This window comes from Neophocaena asiaeorientalis, unplaced genomic scaffold (assembly GCF_003031525.2).
Source record: "Neophocaena asiaeorientalis asiaeorientalis breed wild unplaced genomic scaffold, Neophocaena_asiaeorientalis_V1.1 scaffold254, whole genome shotgun sequence".
In the NCBI taxonomy this organism is placed as follows: domain Eukaryota; kingdom Metazoa; phylum Chordata; class Mammalia; order Artiodactyla; family Phocoenidae; genus Neophocaena; species Neophocaena asiaeorientalis.
This window is the reverse complement of record NW_020174705.1, coordinates 6,240,966-6,261,401: the sequence shown is the minus strand read 5'-3', so window position 1 is coordinate 6,261,401 and position 20,436 is coordinate 6,240,966. Positions and strand designations below refer to the sequence as shown.

General features: G+C 44.4%; 1 protein-coding gene across 3 annotated transcripts in view; it reads right to left on the bottom strand.

Moving 5' to 3' along the window:
- Positions 1–20,436, bottom strand: part of LOC112409399 (RNA binding protein fox-1 homolog 1) — a 1,082,427-nt gene that overhangs the window by 339,748 nt on the left and 722,243 nt on the right. For 2 of the 3 annotated variants that reach the window (XM_024759496.1, XM_024759498.1), the window contains exon 1: positions 10,775–10,997. The exons of the other annotated variant lie outside the window; for it this stretch is intronic. In XM_024759496.1, coding sequence (XP_024615264.1) covers positions 10,775–10,861 — 87 coding nt within the window. In that variant the 5' untranslated portion in view covers positions 10,862–10,997. Of the gene's footprint in view, positions 1–10,774; positions 10,998–20,436 lie in introns of those variants that run through there. 3 annotated transcript variants of the gene reach the window in all.

Below are 20,436 nucleotides of genomic sequence, written 5' to 3'. Positions count from 1 at the left end.
TGATCTGAGGTTCAGAGTGGACACCTGCATTGTTAATGAACTTGCCCAGGCTCTGACCAGTAGCAGGACAGGCAAACACCCAGGTTTGCAGGAAGTCCTCCAAGCAACTCAGAGCCGTGTTTTTCCCCAAAGGCTTCTCCCACAAGCTTCCCCGTGCCAGTCGGCTGTCCTGTGCTCACACTTCCTCCCTGCCACTGGGCACTGACAGATGGGAGCTATTCTTAATATTTAACATTTATTAAGCGCCCACAGCATGCCAGGAGCTGCATGGAACAGGGGTGTGGGTGGTCCCAAACAGTCTGTCCCCAGAAGGCTGGGGCCACATAGAGGAGAGAGGACAGTCCTCTCTTTTCCCCTTCAAAGCTCCCCCTCCCTCTCCTCTCACCCAGCCCCAGTCCCAGTCCCAGGTGTCCTGCCAGAGCAAGTGGACAAAGATTTGGGCCAGGATTCAACATGACTGAGACCCGTACACCCTCCTGCATGTGTGTCTAGTAGCCCCATCTCCCCAGGCTATGAACTTAGAAAGTCAGAGGGGATGTAGGTTTCATGCCACCCAAGGCCCTGGGCTCAAACCCCAGGGTGGTATATCCCTGATTGCACCCTACTCTATTCAGCTGCACCAAAAACGTATGTCCCTGGGTAACAGGAATCTCCATGGGGAGCAGAAGCAGGGAGCTGCATACGTGCCCACCCATCTCCAAATGGAGAGCATCTTCATATGAAAAAGAAACTGCAGCAACCAGGATATGATGAGAAAACCATGACAACGGCGATGTTGGCCAACCACTATGTAGTTCCTACAATGAGCAGGTGCTGCTCTGGCTGCTTCACATCATCACATCAAATCCTCTGGGCTCCCTTTCAAAGGGGGTGTGATAATTCCTGCTGTCAAGTTGAGACAGTGGTAGCTCAGAGACGCCAAGCCTGCACGACACAGGGGCCCAGGGGCTGCTCAGGTGGAGCCCTTGGCATTATGTCATCGCAGCTGGACTGCAGAGGCCCTGGGGATAGTCACTTTGGAGGTCTTTTATTCCTGACATTGACTTTGGGAGGCAGAGCACATGGGATGTTACTCCCGTTTTATAGGTGAGAAAGTGGAGGCTCCAAGAGGTCACGCAACTTTCCCAAAGTCCCCAAGAGAAGGTCATGGCCAGACTCAGCTTTCCCTATTCTAAATCCCATGCTCTCAATTCTCTGGTCTAAATCCTTAACTGTGCTGCCTCGTGAAATGAGAAGAAATAGCTCTTTGGAGAGTACTTTGTGAGAACACTGTGGAATGCACAAGCTGGCTGCCTCTGTCACCAAATCTTCCCCACGTCTGGGAGCCAATGCGGATTAGAGAGTGGAAGGAAAGGTAACAGCTGAGGGAGGCCGCCTTCACCCACGGCAGCGGTGCACCGGACTCGACTGTGTTACTCTGAGCCAGACGCAAGGTAGGACGGGGCAGAGCTGGCCGCTGCTTCAGACACAGATTTCTTGCCATCATTCTTGCAGCCAAAAACAAACAAACAAAAAACACTATCTGTCCCCTGGAACATACCAGAAGCCCTGTCATTTGGGAAAGACAGAGAACCTGACTATAGAACATCATCTTCCTGGGACTGTAGAGAAACCCATCTTGACTGTCTGAGCCACTGAAAGTGGTAAAGATCTCGTATTGGGTGGGGTGAGCGGGGCTGAAAGTCTATAGAGTTATACCTTCAAGCAGTTGTGTTTCACTTCTGACTCCACAATTGACATTGTGGCCATCGAAGCTACCTCTGAGGACGGAGACTGGGTCCCAGTCATCTAAATGTCTCCAGAGCTTAGACGACATCCCAGCATGGAACCCATGATCCACAAATCATTACTGCCATGAATGAATGGATGAAAGAATTTCATGGTGCCTCTGCCTCCTGCTTTTATAAGCCTGAAGAGGGACTTCCCTGGTGGCGCAGTGGTTAAGAATCCACCTGCCAGTGCAGGGGACACAGGTTCGAGCCCTGGTCCAGGAAGATCCCACATGCCGCGGGGCAACTAAGCCCGCGAGCCATAACTACTGAGCCTGCGCTCTAGAGCCCGTGAGCCACAACTACTGAGCCCATGTGCCTAAAGCCCGTGCTCCGCAACAACAGAAGCCACTGCAATGAGAAGCTCGTGTACCGCAACCAAGAGTAGCCCCCGCTTGCCATAACTAGAGAAAGCCCGCGCATAGCAACGAAGACCCAATGCAGCCAAAAAAAAATAAAATTAAAATAAATAAATAAATATGTTGACTGGCATCAGAAAAAAAGCCTGAAGAACTCAAGCTAGAAATTGGGCTTTGCAATTTATCCCAATAAATTAGGAATTTGGGAGTGACATATACACACGACTACATATAAAATAAATAAACAAGCACCAACTGTATAGCACAGGGAACTATACTCAGTATTTTGTAATAACCTATATGGGAAAAGAATTTCAAAAAGTATATATATATATTATATATATATATACACACACACACATATGTTTAACTGAGTCACTTTGCTGTATACCTGAAACTTATACAACATTGTAAATCAACTATACTTCAATAAAATAAATATATAAATGATTTTTTAAATTTTTTTTAAAAAAAGAAAGAAATTGGGATTTTGCAGACAACTATGGTCCCAGTTGCCCAGAGTAAAAGACCCACAGAATACTGAGTTCATTGCTCTGGACAGCATTTAGGGTTCAGCAGTTAATCAAGTGGATGAGCTGGCGGCTTGTACGCTGGTGGGATGCATGTGTGATGGGTCTATCTTTAGACGAGAGAGAAACATAAATAGGGGTGAGATCTCCATCCTAAGTCAGCTGGGGAAAGCACTTACCCAAAACAACCTTTAAAAGACAGGGAGGGGGCTCTGCTTCACCATCAAGGGCTCAGATCGCCGAACACCAAAGCAGCAAAGCAGAGTGTGAAATCTGCAAGTCTCCAGCCTCGCTTGCCCCATGCCAACGTATTATAAAAAGCATACTTGCTGATATAGCATGCCTTTAAAATGATCAGAATGACAGATGGCTGCGGCAGGAACACATCCTTTTTATAGGACTGCTATTAATCAGAAGGGATTGACAGCGTCCCTTTAATCTTTTAATTAAAAAAAAAGTGCATCTCTGTACAACTGAAGGGGGCAAGTTGCTGGCATTTCCGAGTGCTTTGAGACACTCGGAACAATGTGGAAGGTCCACATTATTTCAAACTTAATAACTGGAGGGTTTTAGTTTCCCTTTATTTATAGATTTATTGATGTAGGTCTTGCTAATATAAAAAGAAGGTATGGGGTGGCATGATGTGAGGAACCCCATCTTGCCTCAGTTATGGTGTTACCGGTTGTCCCTGTCAGGCTCTCTTTACTTCCCTAGATTGTGGTGTTCTCACCTGTTAAAGAGTGGGGACATCCCAAGCATACTCTGGTGGGAGGCATTCCTGTAATTACTTTAGGTGGGAAGATACTGCTTAAAATTGCCATATCTGCCTTTGATTCATCTGATCAGGAATGAAGAAGCAAGATGCACTAGATGATAGTCAATGCCTGGTGAATACACAATCACTGGCAAAAAAGCCATCGGATAAGTAACATTAGAAACTCACCAATTTCTTCCCTGGGCAGGGTATGTGCAAGGTCTTGGGGAGAAAAACCATGTTTGGATGTTTGTAGTAGCTTCGATTATTGAGATAATTGCCATAGCTCTCAAGTAGTTGAGAACTTGTATTTTTTGCCTGTTTAGCACCGTAACTGGATAACAGGACTCTGACTATTCTTTTACCCACAGGCAGCCCATACAGCTCAGCTGGGCCTGACCCCACCCTCCAGCTTGACTCAAGGCAGTCAAGATGATTGACCTGGGGATGGGTGTGGCCTACAAGATAAGCCAAGCAGACTGCTACTGGAATTTTTGCAGATGGCGGAAGAGGCTTGCTAAGATGTGTTGGGGTGTAAGCCTGGAGTTTCTGGGGACCATCTTTGCCACCAGTTGGACATGGTGTGTTTGTGAACAAAGATCAAGTAGAGATAACCACTATGGAGTCATGGGGAGACATGACTTGGGGTGTTGGAGCCTCTGAATGCAACTGTGCCTGAAATTGGACATTTTCTTTTTCTCCTCTAAACCAATATGAATTAGATTTTTGTCACTTGAAGATAAAAGAGGTCTTCTGGTATATATATATATACCAGACCTTTCCCATATATTAGGATATAGGCTTCAAGTTGACAAGGATCTTGTATGTTTTTTATTCTGCCTCATCACCTACTCCTAGTTCACAGCCGGGCACACAGTAGGTGCTCAATAAATAATTGCTGAATGAAGAGATGAATCACATGTAAAGCTCACAACCACTCTGCAAGACAGCTATTCTTGTTTTCGTTTTGTAGTTGAGAAAACAGCCTTGGAGAGGTTAATTGACAAGCCCAAGGCCACACGCTTAGTAAATGCCAGAGCCAATATATCAACCCAGACCCGTTTGACTCCAAATTCTCTTTGCCACCTCCCTGACTCTTTAATTTAGTCTGCTGTTGACACGGCCTCTTTGGCAGTACAGAAAAGTCACTTAGTGACTAAGATGGAGCAGCCGCAAAGTAAATGACACCACCGGCACTCATATCAGGCGTGCATTCTGATTTCTTTCCCCATCAGCAGATATTCCAAACATGTAGATAACATTGCAGGGCAACAATACCAAGATTGAAAATGGCTCCACCAGCCACAGAGCAAAACAAGTTTATTTCTTTCAAGTTTACTCCAAAGACCTGCATGTTCCCTACACATTTCTCCACCTTTCTGTAGGGACGATTACTCTTGGTCCATTGTTAAAACCAGCAGTTTGATAATTCTTTTTTTTTTTGCGGTACGTGGGCCTCTCACTGTTGTGGCCTCTCCTGTTGCGGAGCCCAGGCTCCGGACACGCAGGCTCAGCGGCCATGGCCCACGGGCCCAGCTGCTCCGCGGCATGTGGGATCTTCCTGGACCGGGGCACAAACTCGTGTCCCCTGCATCGGCAGGCGGACTCCCAACCACTGCGCCACCAGGGAAGCCCCGGTTTGATAATTCTTGGTGACACTACATATGTGTATGCAGATCTCTCATTAAATACACTGCCAGATTCGACGATGCTGATTTCTGTTTCAAAGTCCAGAGTGCAAGGTTTGCCTATACCATTGCTATCCACGTCAGCAAGGCATTAATCAGCATTTCTCTGCTACCATCTAGTTCTGTAGGGTATAAGTTGGAAAAGACAGCCTTCAGAGAGCTTACTGTCTCAGAGAGAAAGGACGGCAAACAACGATCAGGACTCAAATCCAGGGAATTCGACATTCAACTGCTGTATTCACAGAAGGGTATTACAGGGCCCATTCCTATGTGGACACACAGAGATTCAGGGCTTAGGAGTTCCATTTCTGAGATTCCTCCCAGGTCCTTTGGAGCCATGTCTTTTGACTTTTGAGACCTATGTTTAAATAATGTCAAACCCCACAGTGCCAATGAGCTGGCGAAGAGACTGCAGCTCTATCTTGATGTGTCAGGCCAACGTCGTGAGTTCATCCAAGCTCTCTGCTCTACTAGGAAGGGCTTTCTCCTCTGCTTGCCCAGTGAATGTCTGCTGATGCTCTACAGCCCGACTCAAATGCCACCTTTCCCCTTTGAACCACCCTCTTCACTACTCCAAGAGGCATCCACCTACTCCCCCCGCTGTGTTTTCATGTGCACTCCCATGGATACACCTCAACAGTGGATCAGTGGTTGAGAGGGAAGGCTCCAGCCCACCAGACCTGGTCTGCATCTCAGCTCTGTCACTGACAATCCCTGTGACCTTGGGCAAGTTACCTTTCTCTAAATGTCAGTTTCAGGTCCTCCATATGCAGAAAGGGTATCATAATACATAACTGTGATTTCTTATCGGAGACCCTTGGGGTTACCTCTATCTTGAAATTCAGATTTTGGGGGATTTCCTTTTCCAGAAAGGGGTTTCATCAGACACAGATTATGTAACATTCTCAGCAGGGTCTGGGACAACACTCTGAAATCAAACACGTAAATATTCCCATAGCAAAATATATGAATATTCACAGTAAGTCGGATAAAGAAAGTCTATAAATAGCCACACATCATTTCAGGTCAAGTTTTCTTCCAAAATGCATTTTGGTGCCAAACTCTCCCCCCAAAACCTGATTTTCAGAGCTTTTTGGAATTTACAATTACAGGTAAGTGTTGGTAGAACAACAGTACCCAACTTTAAGGTTACAGTAGCCCCTGTTAGCTGTGGTTTCGCTTTCCCAGGTTTACCTGAGGTCAACCACAGCCTGAAAATATTAAATGGAAAATTCCAGAAGTAAACAATTCATACGTTTTAAATCGTGTGCCGTTCTGAGTGGTGCTGTGCCATCCTGCCCTGTCCCATCCTGTCCTGTCCAGGATGTGGATCATCCCTTTGTCCAGCGGATCCCACCCGTTAGTCGCTTAGTAACCGTCTCCGTTATCAGATCATCTACCGTGTTATCATGGTGCTTGTGTGCAACTGACCCTTATTTTACTTAATAATGGCCCCAAAGTGCAAGAGTTAGTGATGCTGGCAGTTCAGATGGACAAAGAAAAGCCGTCAAGTGCTTTCTTTAAATGAAAAGGTGAAAATTCACGACTTAATAAGGAAAGAAACAAAATTGTATGCTGAGTTCGCTAAGATCTAGGGTAAGAACAAATCTTGTCCATGACATTTCAAAGAAAGAAAGAGAAATGTGTGTAGTTTTGCTGTCTCACCTCAAACTGCAAAAGTTACGGCCACAGTGCGTGAGGAGGGATTAGTTAAGATGGAAGAGGTATATTGGGGAGGGCATATTGCGTGAGGAGGGATTAGTTAAGATGGAAGAGGTATATTGGGGAGGGCATATTCACATAACTTTTATTGTACTACATTGTTATAATAGTTCTATTTTATTATTAGTTATTGTTAGTCTCTTACTGTGCCTAATTTATAAATTATACTTTATCATAGGTATATGTGTGTATAGGAAAAAACACAATATACCTAGGGTCCAGTACTATCCACCATCTCAGGCATCCACTGGGGTCTTGGGCCATATCCCCCTCAGATAAGGGGGGACTACGGTACTGTCAGAATAAATTGAGATAATATATCTAAGTATTTAACACAGTGCCTGGCACATAGCGAGTACTCAATAATTATCACCTATCATGCTTTCCTGCTGTTTTTACTGTAGTATTAGATTTACAGTAGTATTACTGTAGTATTAGTTTATCTCCTGCTCTCTTTCACTGGGCTGTGAACCCACCGGTCAGTAGCTATAACTGCCACTTTTGTTTTCCAGGTGCCTAGAACAGTGCCCGATATGGAATATGTGGGCAGCGACTGAATGACTAAATTAACAAATGCGTGGTGAGGTGGACGTGGCTGTGTTTACACTGCCCTCCATCGAGGAAAACAGTCTCCTGACCTGATCTGTAATACACAGATGAGATGAGAATGATCTGTCCCGGTGTGGAGAATGATCTAGCCATGATGGTCAAAGGGCATATCTGTTGGACAAGTATCTAGCGTGAGGGGCTCAAGGGTGAACTTGAACCCAGAGCCAAGGGCTCATTAGACCCAAACACCAACCAGACTAATCAGTTACAAAGCTCTTGTTTGGATGATATCGTCTGACACTGGGTGGGCATGGTCCACGGCTGGGGTAAGTCCTCTTGGCAGCTCCCTGGACTCAAGATTGACTGACAATCAACTTGTCAAATCTCCTTTGTCTTCCGGTCAGATAACTCATTGGTCATTCAAGGTCTTGTTGGAAATTGAGAAGCAGTAAAGAGGCTCAACGGGAAGACACATTGGTTCTTCTCATCCAGAGATACCAAGATTAAGGTCTACAGCAAAGGTAAAGGAGCGGTGTTTACACACTGCACTTGGCAATACTGCTCTTTTCCTCTTCTGCTTCTCACTCCCCATGAAACTGCCCAAACTGTTTCAGCTCAATCCTCCACAGTCACTCTGGAATGCTTTACGTGGCTAGAAGGAAAAACTACCGGCCTTGCTATCTATTCAACAAGTTCAGACATCAAAAGATGGGTTCAGGAGATTCAATATGGTAAAGATTCTAGTTTTCCTATGGGATGGCAGGTGAGGTCAGTGGTCACTATTGAATCTACTCTTGGGACAAAAAACCCTATTGAGTAATGTCCCCAGAATTATTACGAAACATCTTCACTCACTGCCTTTGCAGGATAAGGTGATGCTCTCCTAAAAGCCTCTTATGATGTCTGATCAATTATTTTTTTGTTCTTTTTCACTGAGCAGACAAAAACAGGGCAATAAAAAAGTGGCACTTGAAAGGATTATGAAAAGGAAGTTCTTATGCCATAGAATCACTGGCTCTTTGGGTTGGAAAGACCTTGAGAGGAATCTTAAATTCTGACACGGTAACCCTGCCAAGTGGCCCCTACAGCTGTTTGCATATCTCCAGTCACAGGGAACTTACTACCGAGGATGGAGTACACACTCTATTTTGGATCCTTTGACTGTCTGGTTGATCACATTATGAAGGTGTGGGTGCCACCTTAATTGCCTCTAGGAAAGCCCTTGCATCTCGAAGAGCTGGGAAGAAACGCACAAAATCAACAAATTGGTCAGCAAGCTGATATAGTCTGCAGGGATGCAGGGCAGCTGGCATCAGAAGCATATGTGTGTGTGTGTGTGTGTGTGTGTGTGTGTGAGAGAGAGAGAGAGAGAGAGAGAGAGAGAGAGTTTTTCGCCCTTTGAGTTGCCTTTCCTCTGCTTGGAAATGTTGCTGCAATGGAGTGTTTGAGTTTCCAGTTGATGCCACTGGATAAATAACACAGGCTGTCTCAGAACACCAAAAATAAGGCCAGTTTCTCCCTGCCCAGAGCATTTCAGTGTGATCCATGGTGGGTGGGAGAGGAAGAAGACGAACGATGTCACAGCAGCTGGGCTAAGGATCCCCACTGCACTGCTTTCCTGACTTAAGGGCAAGTAGTTAGCAGAGTGTCACCTGGGAAAACAAAGTACGATCCGGCGAAGATTTGCAAGTAAAATCACTTGTTCCTTCCCCAAATAACTGGACATGTTTCTCAAACACTCTGCAAAGGAGGAAGAAATTGGGCCCCCAACTTCTCAGCTCGCCCGGGTGTCTTCTCATCTATCACTGGGGTAATACGTCCAGAGTGGCATTTTGTAATGACGGCAACATTCCAGCGAATCGATAGTTATTTAATTCCCAACAAGCTCTCGAGTCCATTAAGCCTGATTACATTCACCCATTTCAGTGGGTGCCGTTATTTTTCCTACACCGGCACTTAATCTATAACAGGAACTTATGAGAACTTTCTAAAGCAATTTCAGCATCAATCAGCATAGAGTGAAGGGCACGATTTGCCTGTAATTATTTATCAGACAGGGTGGCAGAGCGCCTGACAAAACTCCAATGGCTAAACTTCACCCCAAATTTCCAGTGGAAGCAAAGGCCTTCCAGATTGCCACTGAGTTCTACTTCAGACCTCGGGTGCGCCACACTGGCCCTGCTTATGCCCAGAAAGATGGAATAATTTCCATGTTGTTAAGGACCATTCTCCAAGCAGTCTGTTATTTCTCACAATAATATAGGAGCCTCCAAAATCAGTAAGGACCATAAATCTGGGATGGTAGAACGTTTTGCTTGATTACTTGGAATCACTCCTGAATGGCTCAAATCACCAAGGTTCTTACAGTTTATAAGAGGTAACAACAGCATTCAGCATAGGAGAAAAGGGTTTGACCAGAGCCCTCGCCAGAAATTTTAATTAATGAGCTAGGGTGTTGCAGAATTTTAAACTATTGTGGAGGGAGAAGCACAAGGCTGAAGGGAAAAGGACATCCTAACTACGCGCAGTTTTCCTTTCCTGTAGAAACAAGATACAGAATTTATTACAAAGAGATTGTTGTTCTCAAACAAACAACAAACAAACCACAGTGGAAAACATCCGGGTTTCTTATGATGTTCAGGCTCTGTCACTAGTTAGCCTTCCACAGAGAAATTCAGACACACATCCAGAAGCCAACCCTTGCTTAAGAAGTCACGCTTACGATGCAGAAAAATAAAAGGCCCCAAATATCTTATTTGATGATTCTCCTGACACAAAATTAACAGCCGTAAGAGTAATACCAACACACATTTCAATCCTTCACTTTCAACTGGTAAGGAATTCCTAGGATAATCTCTGAACTTCATAATTAACCATCAGTAGAGTGTTCCTTTTTGCCTCCATGCCACCACTCTACCCAGGTTTGGGGGTGGGGTGGGGGGAGCCTCTATGAAAATAGACAATCCACGGGAAGGGGAAGCTAAGGATTAATGCATATTTCACGCTCCTTCTATTTCCTGGGTGAAAGCGCTTAACCAACTCACCTCATGATCAGGTACTCTGCCTCATCATCTGCTCTGGGAGACTGAGTCCCTCAGAAAGCTTGGAGGGAGAGCAAATCCTTTGCCCCGTGGTCAACCTCCCGAAGCAAAGGCATGAATGTTAAACAGCAGCCGGATCAATACAAGCAAATATAGCTCAACTACACCATTTATTCAGCCATGAGAGATGTCAATAGCCAGATTAGGGTGATCCATCTTTTTGATTTCCTACTGTCTTCCCACTGACTACACGAGAGCTTTTTCCTGTATTAAAAGTGTTTGCTTTCTCAACCATAAAAATTCCAATTATTACTCTGAGTGCTCTGGAGTTAAGTTGCTTGCTGGCAGTGGCCTTGAATTACCTGGATCAGTCCGGGGAAGTAGGGGGCTGCTGGAACAATCATAGGCACGCCATAGGGATGCAGGAGGACTCCTTGAGAAGGCAACATGCTTTACGGGAAGGTAGGATTCCCTCAGAAGCTCAACGCATCAATGGAGAGAGTTAGGGGAAAATCTATAGACCCAACTTCTTCGGAACCACAAAGCTGAGAGCCAGATTGCTCCTGTCAGGAGCCGAGCGCTCATCAATGCGCAGAGGCGAGAGAAAGAAAATCCGGCATCAGCAACTCTTAATGTGAAAGTTTTCCTCCCAGACGACGGAGAGACACAGCAGCTGCAGGGCTGAAGCTACCAAAATGGAAGGTTCTATTTTGGGAACGGCTTGCCTAACATGACTAACCAAATACTCTTCATTAATTTAGTTCTCAGAGAGAGTGAGAGAGACTAAGAGACTGGGAGAGAGCTGGTCAAGCTGGGAGATTTGGGCTCTTCCTAATGAATTTGGGCAAAAGGCAAGGGACGGAGTCTGCATGGGATGTCTAGAGAGGAAAACTGAGAAATGTAAATTGATATGATTATCAGTTGCCACTTAAAACCTAAGTAGGGGAATGTGGGCAGCCTCTGGTACTGATCACAAAGAAATGAAGAAGATACTTAGTTGAGTTTGTTATCCTCTGTCTCTCTGTCTCTCTCTCTCTCTCTGGTTTTAGTTTTAAAGGGCAATTTGTGCAAATAATAATATCACCAGCGAATATCTGCAGTGTGTGCTATGCACGCAGGATGAGCTAAATTATTTACATATGTTTTGTAATTTCATTCTCACAACTCTCCCAAGTAGGTACTATTATCAGTTCCTGGTCCACATGGGAAATGAGGTTCACACTAGTTGAACTGCTTGCTCACAGCCCTACACGTGTGAGAGGCAGTTCCAGGCTACAAACACAATTCCTAATCAGCCACGATATCCATTACAGTAGTATTTCGTTCTGTAACAGAACTTCATATGCCTTAAAAAAATTTTTTTAAACATTTTTTGTCTTTGAGCTTTCAATTGTTATATTTTAATATGCAATCTATTAATAAGAGATGACTCCCTGCTCCCTGAGTTTAAAGGCACAGCAAATGAACACCAAAACTGCAGGTGAAAAACACATTCTAGTATTAGAAATCTTTCTGATGTTTGAAAATATATGAGTGATTGTCTGGGATACATTACACGGAAATAGATAAACTTCGATGGGATTGCATGAATTGGAATTATGCTGACTTGTGTGTCCTACTTAATAGCTGTGTGTTCTTGAACAAGTTACTCAGCACCTCTGAACCTTAGTTTCTTCGCTTAGAAAATTGAGATAATAATAGATCCTCATAGGGTTGTGTGACAAGTAAAGTATTTGGTATCCTATCATGATGTGTACAATACAAGATGCGTACAGTATTTGCCATTCTTATCCTGTGTTTCCTGTTCTTCTACTAATACCTGGTATAGACACATCTTTGACTTCAGATTGAAGGCGCAGAAAGCATTCCAATTGGCACTCTTCTAATCTGCATACCAGGAAAGAACATGGGCATGTTGAGAGTTTCCCAATTTCGAGAGCACAGAGTGAGCCCACTCAGCTTATGCTCAAGGCCCAGGGATCATCGAAAATCACCTTCAAACCAGACACCTGCTTACCACATTCCACCTTGAACTTGAAATAGGACACGAGATATGGATTTTGTCGAAACTTGGAGAGCTTCAGACACCGCAAAACATATTCAACTATTGGCTTTTTCTAAATCCAAATGTCAATTCCTCCACTTTTAGATCACCAAGGTGTTTTTACACGACACTAATTTTAGTTGCTTGATTTAGCTGCATAATTACATTTCTAGATAACGACAGTGGACAGCATTTGGCAGAGAATTCAATTATTTAAGGCTGAATTTGGGCCATCTTGACAAGGTTTCTGTGTAATTGATTCTCCTGTATCAAAGGGGCCACCTTGTTACAATTCAGAAAGCTCCAGGAACAGCTGCGAGTTGACCCCTCTTACTTAACAGTCTGATATTTCTAATTTTAGCTTTTGACTCTGACTTTCAACACTGCGCTTCTGAGAAGTTACCAGTGAGGACAGTGGCCTTGCCATGAGACAGCTTCCTGGGAGGCGAGAGCTCTTCCTGACTTTGCTAAGGGGTGGGTCAGATTGTACTATGTCTCTGGTGTTATAAAGTAGAAAGACCACTGGACCAGGAGTCGGAACTTAATTCAGTCATGAAGGCCAGAAACGTACACATTTAGACTTTGTTTCCTGAACCTCGTATAGGAGTGACAATACCCACTTACCCTTCACAGAGAGGGCTCCGATAAGCAAAAGTGTGGGAGTGTTTTGGAAACTGTAGAGTTACAGAAATACAAAAGATTATTCTGTGTATTACTCTATGTGTTTTTTTTTTTTTTAAAGAACCTGATGATACATTTCAGAAACATATTATAGGTAGTTCTTGGAGATATCGTGGTTGGATGCCAAACCCCTGTGATAAACAGAATATCACAGTAAAGCAAGTCACACATTTTTGCTTTCCCAGAGCATATAAAAGTTATGTTTACACTATACTGTAGTCTATTAAGTGTGCAACAGCCTTGTGTCTAAAATAGTAGATAACTTAGTTTTAAAACATTTTATTGCTAAAATATGCTAAATAATCTGAATCTTCAGCAAGTTGTAGTAATAACATCAAGGATCAGTGATCATATATACCAACAAACAGAAGAACAATGAAAAAGTTTGAAATAGTGAGAGAATTGCCAAAATATGACATAGATACATGAAGCGAGCAAATGCTGTTTGAAAAGTGGTGCCCATAGACTTGTTTCACACAGGGTTGCCACAAACATTCAATTTGTAAAAAACGCAGTATCTGTGAAGCACGATAAAACGAGGTGTGCCTGTACACACAGGACATATAGATGTATACTATATCATTTGCAGAGGGTATTTTCTCTTTTCTTTTTAAGAACTCCATGCTACAAAAGCTTTTCTGCTCCTGAGTATTGAGTATCTCTTTTCCTCTCTCTGAAAATAAAGGCTCATTGTTTCGTGACCCTTTTCACTTTGACTTCCAGGAAGCTCAGAGCCCCAAAAAGAGGTTCAACTCTGTCCATTTTATTGGCCTTTACTGCCTGCATATTTGTGTTTTCATCTTCCTGTTCTCACCACCTCCAGTCCTGTTATTCACATTTTCTCTGATTCTGATTTTATATTTAGATATTACTGCCATGTATGATTGTAGTGGTTATACTTGTAAAATGGTATGAACAGAATGTACCCTTGTTCAAAACCCATCCCCAAAACTTTATGACATTATAAAACATAGAAATAAATAATGGTCACTAAGCAAAACCTCTTTTTTCTAAAATGGGTTGTGTTTTCCCAAATGGGAAGCACCCAGTATTACTGGACTGTAATTCTTTCCTCTTGGGTCCCTTTCCTCCACTGAATGTGCAGGTACCACATTCCATGTATCTCTGCTTTCCAGTGGCTCATGGTAAATGGTTATCTACCCAATGTCTAATGGGTGGTATTAAGCTCCTAGTATTTTGCAGGAACTTAAAAAAAATGTAGAATAAAAAAATAAGGTGAAGAACAGGGGAGATAGTTCTGGCAGCAGGTAGAAAACATAGGTAGGTCACCAAAATGGACTGAGTTTAAGCCAAGGGCCATGTATCATTATCACTCTGGCCATCACAGGCAGGGGAGGGCAAACATTTTTCTGTAAATGGGCAGATTACAAATATTTTAGGTGCTGTGGACCTTAAACTCTCTGTTGCAACTACTCAAAACTCTGCCGTTTTCATGTGAAAATGTTTACAGTAAGCAAATGGACTCTGAAATTTGAATTTCCTATAATTTTCACCTGTCACAAAATATTCTTCTTTTGAGTTTTTCCAACCATTTAAAAGTGTCAAAACCAATCTTAGCTCGAGGGTCGTACAAAAACAGTCAAAGGCCAGGTTTGGCTCTCAGGCTGTGGTTTGCAGACCCTTCATTTAGAGCATATATTTTACAAACCTCTGGAAGTCCGACTTCAATACAATGACAGGTATATACTCCATTTTTTACTTCTGCTTCTTCACTTGCTTCTGGCTTTCCTGCCACTTCTCTGGTGCCAGTTCTGTCAATTATCCCCGTGTCGGGGATTTCCATCAAGCCTTTTTTTTTTCTTAGCCTGCCTTTGCTAGTTCAGGCTCATCCATCCTCCCTCCAAAAATTCTCCCGTCTTTCTCCACCTTCCGTGATGACACCCCCTTCTTAGTTAGTGACCTCTCTTTTCCTTTCCTGGATTAAAGTGGTTCCTCTCATGCTGTCAGATACTACATCTCCTTCCCCAGATCCTGAGAGCTAACATGAGGATGACTCTGCCCACCAGCAGCCCTTCCGAGGAGCAGCCACCCCAAGTTTAAACACCCATGTAAGAGAAGGAAAGAGAACAGAAACACAAGCGTTGGCTGGAGGATGGGAAAGGGGAGCATTCAGAGAAGACGGATTCCTGCCTTGTGGATTCTATTGGTCAACAGAGCCAACTGCAGCCTCATGGACCAAATCCAGTTCATAGATGAGGATGATGCTGAGGATGCTGAGGATGCTGAGGATGCTGAGGACCAGGAGGGGGAGGAATTGTCCACATTGTGTAAAAATAAGCTAATATTTTTAAACGGAGGCAGCTTATATAAAACGTAGATCTACAACAACTCTTGAAAGACTGGAAGGTCTAGAAACCTTGGTGCACATTCCCTTGGCCCAACTGTCCCTGAAGCCTGGGAAGAAGCTGCCCCCTCCCCAGATTAGGAGCTCTCGTGAGACCATTTCCATCCTTCTCTACCTGCTTCTTGAAAAGCAGCCGAATGTCAGCTGCCACTTGTCCACCATAACATAACAAAACAAAAAGCATAAAATTGAGTGTTCCTCTGAAAGCATTAAACATACTCCTTAACTTTTGGATATTAACAGTGGTTATCTCCTAATATGAATTTATGCAGATTATCTAATTACCCATACCTCCCCATTTCCAGGCCAAGTTGCATGACAGAATTTCCTACAGTTTTCAAGGCCTTTCACAATATTCCTCAGCTTTTCCAGATTCATCCTCCAATACACACTGTCCTTCCTTCTACAAATCACTCTTCTCTGCAAACCACACTGGCAAGTTGCCTTTGCCAAACACCTTCATGCATCTAAGACTCCTTACAAATTTGCCTGCTATGCAGAACTACCCCTCCTTCCTTCCTTCCCTTCCTTCCTTCTTTCTTTCCTCCCTCCCTCCCTCCCTCCCTCCCTTCCTTCCAATTCAACATTACTGGCCTAAGTCAAATGCACAAAACCTTACCCACCACCCCAGGCAGAACTAAATACACTGTCACCTGTGTCCTAAAGTCATGTTAGCATTGTATAATAATAATTCTTTTAAGTGTGATGACTCCTTCTAGAAGGTAGACTGGCTCAAAAAGGAAGCATGCCACTCATTCTTATTCACCCAATGACTAAAATGCTGAGTAGACAAATGAAGTTTCCCCAAATGCTTCTCAAGAGAATGACTGACTGAATGAATGCTTTGGACAAATGCACGTAAAGCTGCTTTCACATATTGCCTTTGCAAGGGGTCTCCAGACCACTGAGAGCTACAAATTTCCAAGGTCATCTCAAGTGATGTCCAGGGGCATCTGGGCACAGTAGAAAAAGCATGAGTTTCATAGTTGGAGAGTCTGGGTTGGGATCTTGGCTCTGTCATCCTTTCAAAGATCTGACTGGAAGGAGATACTTAGCCCTGAGCCCTGGTCTCCTTGGGGGTAAAATGGGACAACACCTGGCCCTTCGCACAGGTACGCTGCTGCCGTGAAATGACAAGGGTGCATATGGGTGTTCCTGGCACTTGGAAAGTTCAAAAGGTGCTGGTTTATTTGATGTTTTCTTCTTTGGCGTGTCTTTCATGTACCCATGTCAGTTGTTTTCTAATCATCCCAGTCCACAGGTCAAGTCTGCCTCCTCAGTGCCCCATGTGTACCCCACACCGAGGTCTCTGCAGGAAACTTCAGTCTTTCTGTTCCCTCACACGACCCATGAACACCCCCTGCTTCAGCAAGCAGCCACACGTTTGATGCTCCAGGCAGCCTCCGCACCTTCTCTAGTACTCACGACCCCACTTGTCTAAGCCCCCAAAAGACCAGCAGTGTTTTGACCTAACATGGTAAAGACCCGGCTAGGAATCACTTCCAGGTATGCTTCTATTTTATTTCCTCCATCATTGTTTTCCTGTCTTTCTCACAGGACTGGGCATAGAGTAGATGTTCAGTAGGCACTTGAGAATCACCTTTGGTAGCCACAGGATGATAGGGAGGTTCAGAGAGGTTAAGTGACTTGTCTGAGGTTAAACAGCAAAAATAGGTGCTTTCTTATTTAGCAAGAGCCAGTTTTCCCTTCGACACACCCCTAACCTCTGCTAGACCATGACAAATGACCACTCTAGAGCAACGACTCGAACCAAAATTGATAAACTCCACTCACCACCAGGCATGCATTCAAACCCAATCCAACGCAGGTAAGAACACAGCACAGAAGGGCTTTACCTCAAAAAGAAATGGACCTCAAAGAAAAAGTTCGTAAGATGCTTATGGCCCTGAGGCCGAGGACTGACAGGTGAGTTCCTGGAAGAGGGGAGACTGAAAGTCTCCATGGAGGCAAGACCTTCCATAGGAAAAGCTTCCACAGACTGTGGGTAGATGTACCAGGCCACCAATCAGCTGTTCTCCAAGTTATAGTCACCTCGTTTGTAACCTCAGCAAAGGACCAATCCAGCTAGGAAAGTCACATCCTGGGAAGAGAAGACACATCCCCAGCCCATTGGGTTCAGTTAACACGTGTAAATGAGGTGATGCACGGAAAGCTTTGACACGAGTGATAAGTACCAAGTAAGCATCAGTTCTCACTGTGGCATTACTATAGTCTCCTATTGCCCGACCCTTCCACCGGATTCTAGCTGTGTGTTCTGGTGCAAGTTACGTAACGCCTCTGTGCCTCAGATTTATTATCTGTAAAATAAGAATATGATTAGTAACCACACCTCATGGGGTGGTCTAGAGATTTAAATAAGAGTCATATACAGGTTGACTAAAAGAGTCACAGACACATTTAGCTGAGGGACTGGCTCTGAGCAGATAGTGGGTGCAGTAGTTGTCATAGTAACAACACATTAGCAGCATCTGCTTCCAAGGATCAAACCAGCTCAAATCAGACCTCCCCCGAACCCTTCCTCCCTTCAACGGCTAATTGGTTAAATAAAATAGTTCTTACAGGTGCTACCTGTGATGTGCCTTTTGGTTGTAAGAACCTACCTTCTTCTTCCGGGATGTAAACCAAAAATTCAGACAGAGAGGCTAACGAGCTTGTGGGCGTAGCTTCTGTACATGGAAGACACCGTTTTGAAAACAAAATACGAGAATTTCAAACTCCGTTGAGGGTTTATGGGGATGCAGAAAGTAGTGCCTCTGAAACAGGAATAACCCAAAGAATCCAGGACACTGGGTCACTCCTACCCAACAGTATCGCGCCCGCCCCCCACCCCCAAAAAAAGTGGTTATGAACATGCATAAAGAAAATTCCAGTAGGTCTTGTAAGTGAAGAAGCTGCTGATTATCATTAGAAACTCGAGCCCCCAGTGGCGGAGGCAACACAAGTGCTCCTCTTGGATCATTAAGCCCTTCCTGACCTGATTCTCCTCTGAAAGCCAGACTGACTGGCTGAATGAGCAAATCTAAGAATATCAACCCTGCACATCATCTCTGCTGAGATCAACATGCTTCAGGAACTGACCCCTGACCTGTCTGGGGATGAATGGCAACTGGGTTTGAGAATGTATTGACCTTGCTCCAGGCAAACAAATACTCCCTGGGGACTCTCGGGATGGGGGATGAATAATCAGCCACCCCCCCCAGATTGTGCTCATGCCCTCCCTGCATCTTCTGCCTCGTGTGCTGCAAGCAGGTCCCTGCAGGAGCCGGGTACAGAGCCCGCTCCAAATAGCACGAGTCTCCAGGACTCAGAACTGGGTCTTTCTGTCCCAACCCCATGCACGCCCTTTACTCTCTGGGAACGGACTGAACCACCTGAGCTCTACGCACATCCTTTTCCCTTGAGAGACTAAGAGTCTGGACTGGCCTCTCCCAAAGCTACCTCTGCACTAAAGATGCCTCATGAGATGCTTTATTGTAAAAAGAACCACGTGGCCAAAGAAGTGGGAGAAATTCAGCTTGTTCTCTCTCCCAGCTGGGGGTTCATGGTGCATAGCATAGTAAAGCACCTGAAAAGTCCTGCAAGGGGAAAAAAAATAGAAACCTGTTTGACCTTGTTTGAGGCAGACATTCCCAAGATTATTTGATGACTGACTGGCCATCCATCCATCTATCTATCTATCCATCCATCCATCCATCCATTTTGCTGTCTATTTCAATATCTGGCTATTGAGAATAATAAATTATGTCAGTCCCTGTGCAAAGCTCTTCACTGCTTCTCCTAGTTGCCCTCCTCCTATTCCTTCACCTTCATCAGAATCTTTGTGACCATCACCATTATCATCATCACAGCTGCTATGTATTAAATGCTTACTTTGTGCCAGGCCCCGCACTAATTTCATCAGATGCATTATCTCAGGTGATCCTCTCTAAATTCCTATGAAGTAGATTCTGTTAAATGTATTACATTACAGTCAAGAAAACAGATCCACTCAGAGGAAAAGTAAATTGGCCAAGAAAATACAGCCAGTAAATGACAGAGCTGCACCTTGAATGGGCCAGAAGCCCCAGTGCCAACTACGAGAAACCCTTTTTTGGCCTGTGACAGTCATGAACGCACTCTGAGAAATGCTGCCCTGGACTGAACTCAAGCTGAGTGGATCCCTTATCTCCTTTGCCCTCAATCCCTCACTCAATCTCAAGCACCCTAATTGCCATTAAAGGCAAAGCAAGACAAAACCACAGCCAAGAAAGACAGACGGACAAGACTTGAAGATCTGGAGAAGTGCTGGCCTCCACCCCCCACCCCACCCTACCCCACTGAGTCATCAGGAAGCAGAAAAATACCTCCCAAGGAAGAGGAGGTCCAAGGCAGTGGAAATGGCTGGCACATGGGAACACCAGCAAAGAGCGACCATGGAAGGAGAAAAAAAAAAAAGAGGAGGAGGTGATCCAGGAGAAAAAGCCCTAAAGAGATGACCCTGTGACCTTTCTTTGTGATGCTTAAGCACCATCTCAACCTCCAGGGCTCCTTATCTCCTTGGGCTATCTTGTCCTTGGCTTTCTTGTCTGAATGCCTCTTCTGGGGATGAAGAGATGGTTCTTCACTCTCATTTCTGATGCATGGACCACTCTGAGAATTTTGCCCTCATTCCAGAAAACTGCACATAACTCACAAAATGTTGCAGATCATTGCAGGGACTTGATGGTCCCTCTGAATTCATCTGTGGACCCTTGAGGGCCCTCTGAACCTCCATCAGATTTTCAAGTATGTAGCCAATATATGCTATGCTTTTTCTGAAGGAAAGATATGGAGAGAGTCGGAATCCCTTTAGTCAGTCTCACAGTGACAGCTCGGGTGACCGTTCTCATATGGAATCATGTTGACCGGAACTGTGGATGTATACCTGCCACTCA